The sequence below is a fragment of the Fulmarus glacialis genome, unplaced genomic scaffold, assembly GCF_000690835.1.
Source record: "Fulmarus glacialis isolate BGI_N327 unplaced genomic scaffold, ASM69083v1 C13886563, whole genome shotgun sequence".
Taxonomy (NCBI): Eukaryota; Metazoa; Chordata; class Aves; order Procellariiformes; family Procellariidae; genus Fulmarus; species Fulmarus glacialis.
In genome coordinates, this window is record NW_009242144.1 from 1 (window position 1) to 1,856 (window position 1,856).

The 1,856-nt window shown below is 44.5% G+C and overlaps 1 protein-coding gene across 1 annotated transcript; it reads left to right on the top strand.

Moving 5' to 3' along the window:
- Positions 1 to 14: 14 nt before the first annotated feature.
- On the top strand, positions 15 to 1,844 carry LOC104071363 (centrosome-associated protein CEP250-like; the record flags this gene model as incomplete). The annotated part of the gene is made up of 1 exon (XM_009586325.1): positions 15 to 1,844. A coding segment is annotated over exon 1 (1,830 nt), but the record flags the coding sequence as incomplete, so codon positions are not given.
- Positions 1,845 to 1,856: the final 12 nt, after the last annotated feature.

Here is a 1,856-nt window from a genome sequence, read left to right on the forward strand (position 1 = left end):
TGGATCTTGATCATATGAAAGGAAACTTGAAGGAGAAAAACGTAGAGCTTATGTCTCTTACTCAGCAGATCCAAGACCTGGAAAAGGAGAGAGAACAGGTGCGATCTCTGCATGCAAGCCTTGAACACCTGAGGGCAGTTCTTAAGGACAGAGAGAATGAGTGTGATTCCCAAAGGGATCAGTTAAGACTCTTGCAGCAGTACAAGGAACAGCAAGAGGGGCACCTGCAAGAGCTTCATAGTAAAGTAGAAAAGATGACACTTTCGTTGTCTAAAAAAGATCAAGAGCTTGAATCGCAACAAAAGCAAATCCAGGAAGCTGAAGGAGTCATGGAAATGCAGTTAAGGACTGTCCGTGACCAACTGGAGCAGACGTTAGAAACCTTAAAAGAAAAGGACAGGCTCATAGACATCCTAAAGCAACAAACATGGAGCTATGAGGACAAAACAGAAGAACGGATGAATGTCTTACATAGAGACTTAGAATACACTAAGGCAATACTGAAAGAAAAGGATTTCATGATTGAATCTCAGAAGCAGCTGATTGAGACCTTCCAAAAACAAGAACAAGACTCTGAACAGCAGAAGGAAATTCTGCAGCATCTTCAAGTGGCACTAAGGGAACAAGAGCAAGAAATTTTATCCCTTAGAAAGCAATGTGAGGCATGCAAGGAAAAGGAGGAAAAGCATGAAGCTGAGCAAACAGATCTTCAGGCAACAAAACTGACTCTGAAAGAAAGAGAAGAAAAGATAGAGGTTCTGGAGGAGGCTATCTCTAAGCTTCAACAGCAAAAGGAGGAGGCAGCGACGCAGACTAAAGCCATACTGCAAAAACTAGAATATGCTGAATCTTCTCTACAAGCTACAGATCAAGAGAGAGTGTCTTTGCAAGAGCATGTCCAGGACCTTCGAGAGCAGGAGTTAGAAGGCAAGCAGGCGGAGAGCCTAGAGCAGGATCTAGACAAAATGAGCCAAATAGTAAAGAACCAGCATTTGGAGTTCCTCAGGCAAACAGAGCAAATTAACATGTTCCAGCTTCGTGAAGAAAGCATGAAAGTAGCACTAAGGTCATGCCAGAAGCAAGTGAATTTGCTTGAGGAAGTGGTGAGGAAGAGAGATGAAGACAATGAAACTCTTATGCAAAAACTCCAGCGCCAAGAAGAAGAACTGAAGACCTTGCAGAATCTCCAGCTTAGGCTAACCGAGAAGAATGAAGAGGTTACACACCACAGAGAGCAAGAGAAGCTCCTGGAAGAAGCCTCGCCTGAGAGGAAACGAGAGACCAAGGCTCAAGGTAAGCAAAAAGAGTTAGAAGAGGAAATAAGAGGTCTTCGGGAAGATCTCCAGCATGTTCAGCAGACTCTGACAAAGAAGGATGAAGAGATCAAGTACCAGAGAGACAGAGTCAGGTATTTAGAGGAGACTCTGACAGGGAGAGAACAAGAGCTTAGGAAGCAGAGTGAACTCCTGAAACAATTAACATCAGCTTTGCGATGGAAAGATGAAGGGGAGACCCTAAAGAAACAAATCCAGAAACTCCAAAAATGGGAGGAAGAGGAAGCAGAGAAGAGGAAAGTTCTCCAGGAGAGAGACCATCTCTTGAAAAGGCAGGAGGAGCTAACCCAACAACTGGAAGATGAGAGGAAGGCAAAGGGGGAAGAACTGGAGCGTGTGATTGCTACTTTGAAGCAGAATGAAAGCGGAGAAATTGAATGGAAAGAGAAGGCACAAGCACTGACTCTTGCCCTTACCAAGAGTGAAATGGCCAATGGGTCTCTGAGGGAAGAAATAGCCATCCTGCAGAGTATGGTTTCAGAGAGGGACAAGGACCGGTTTCATCTTCAGGTAGGCACTGTG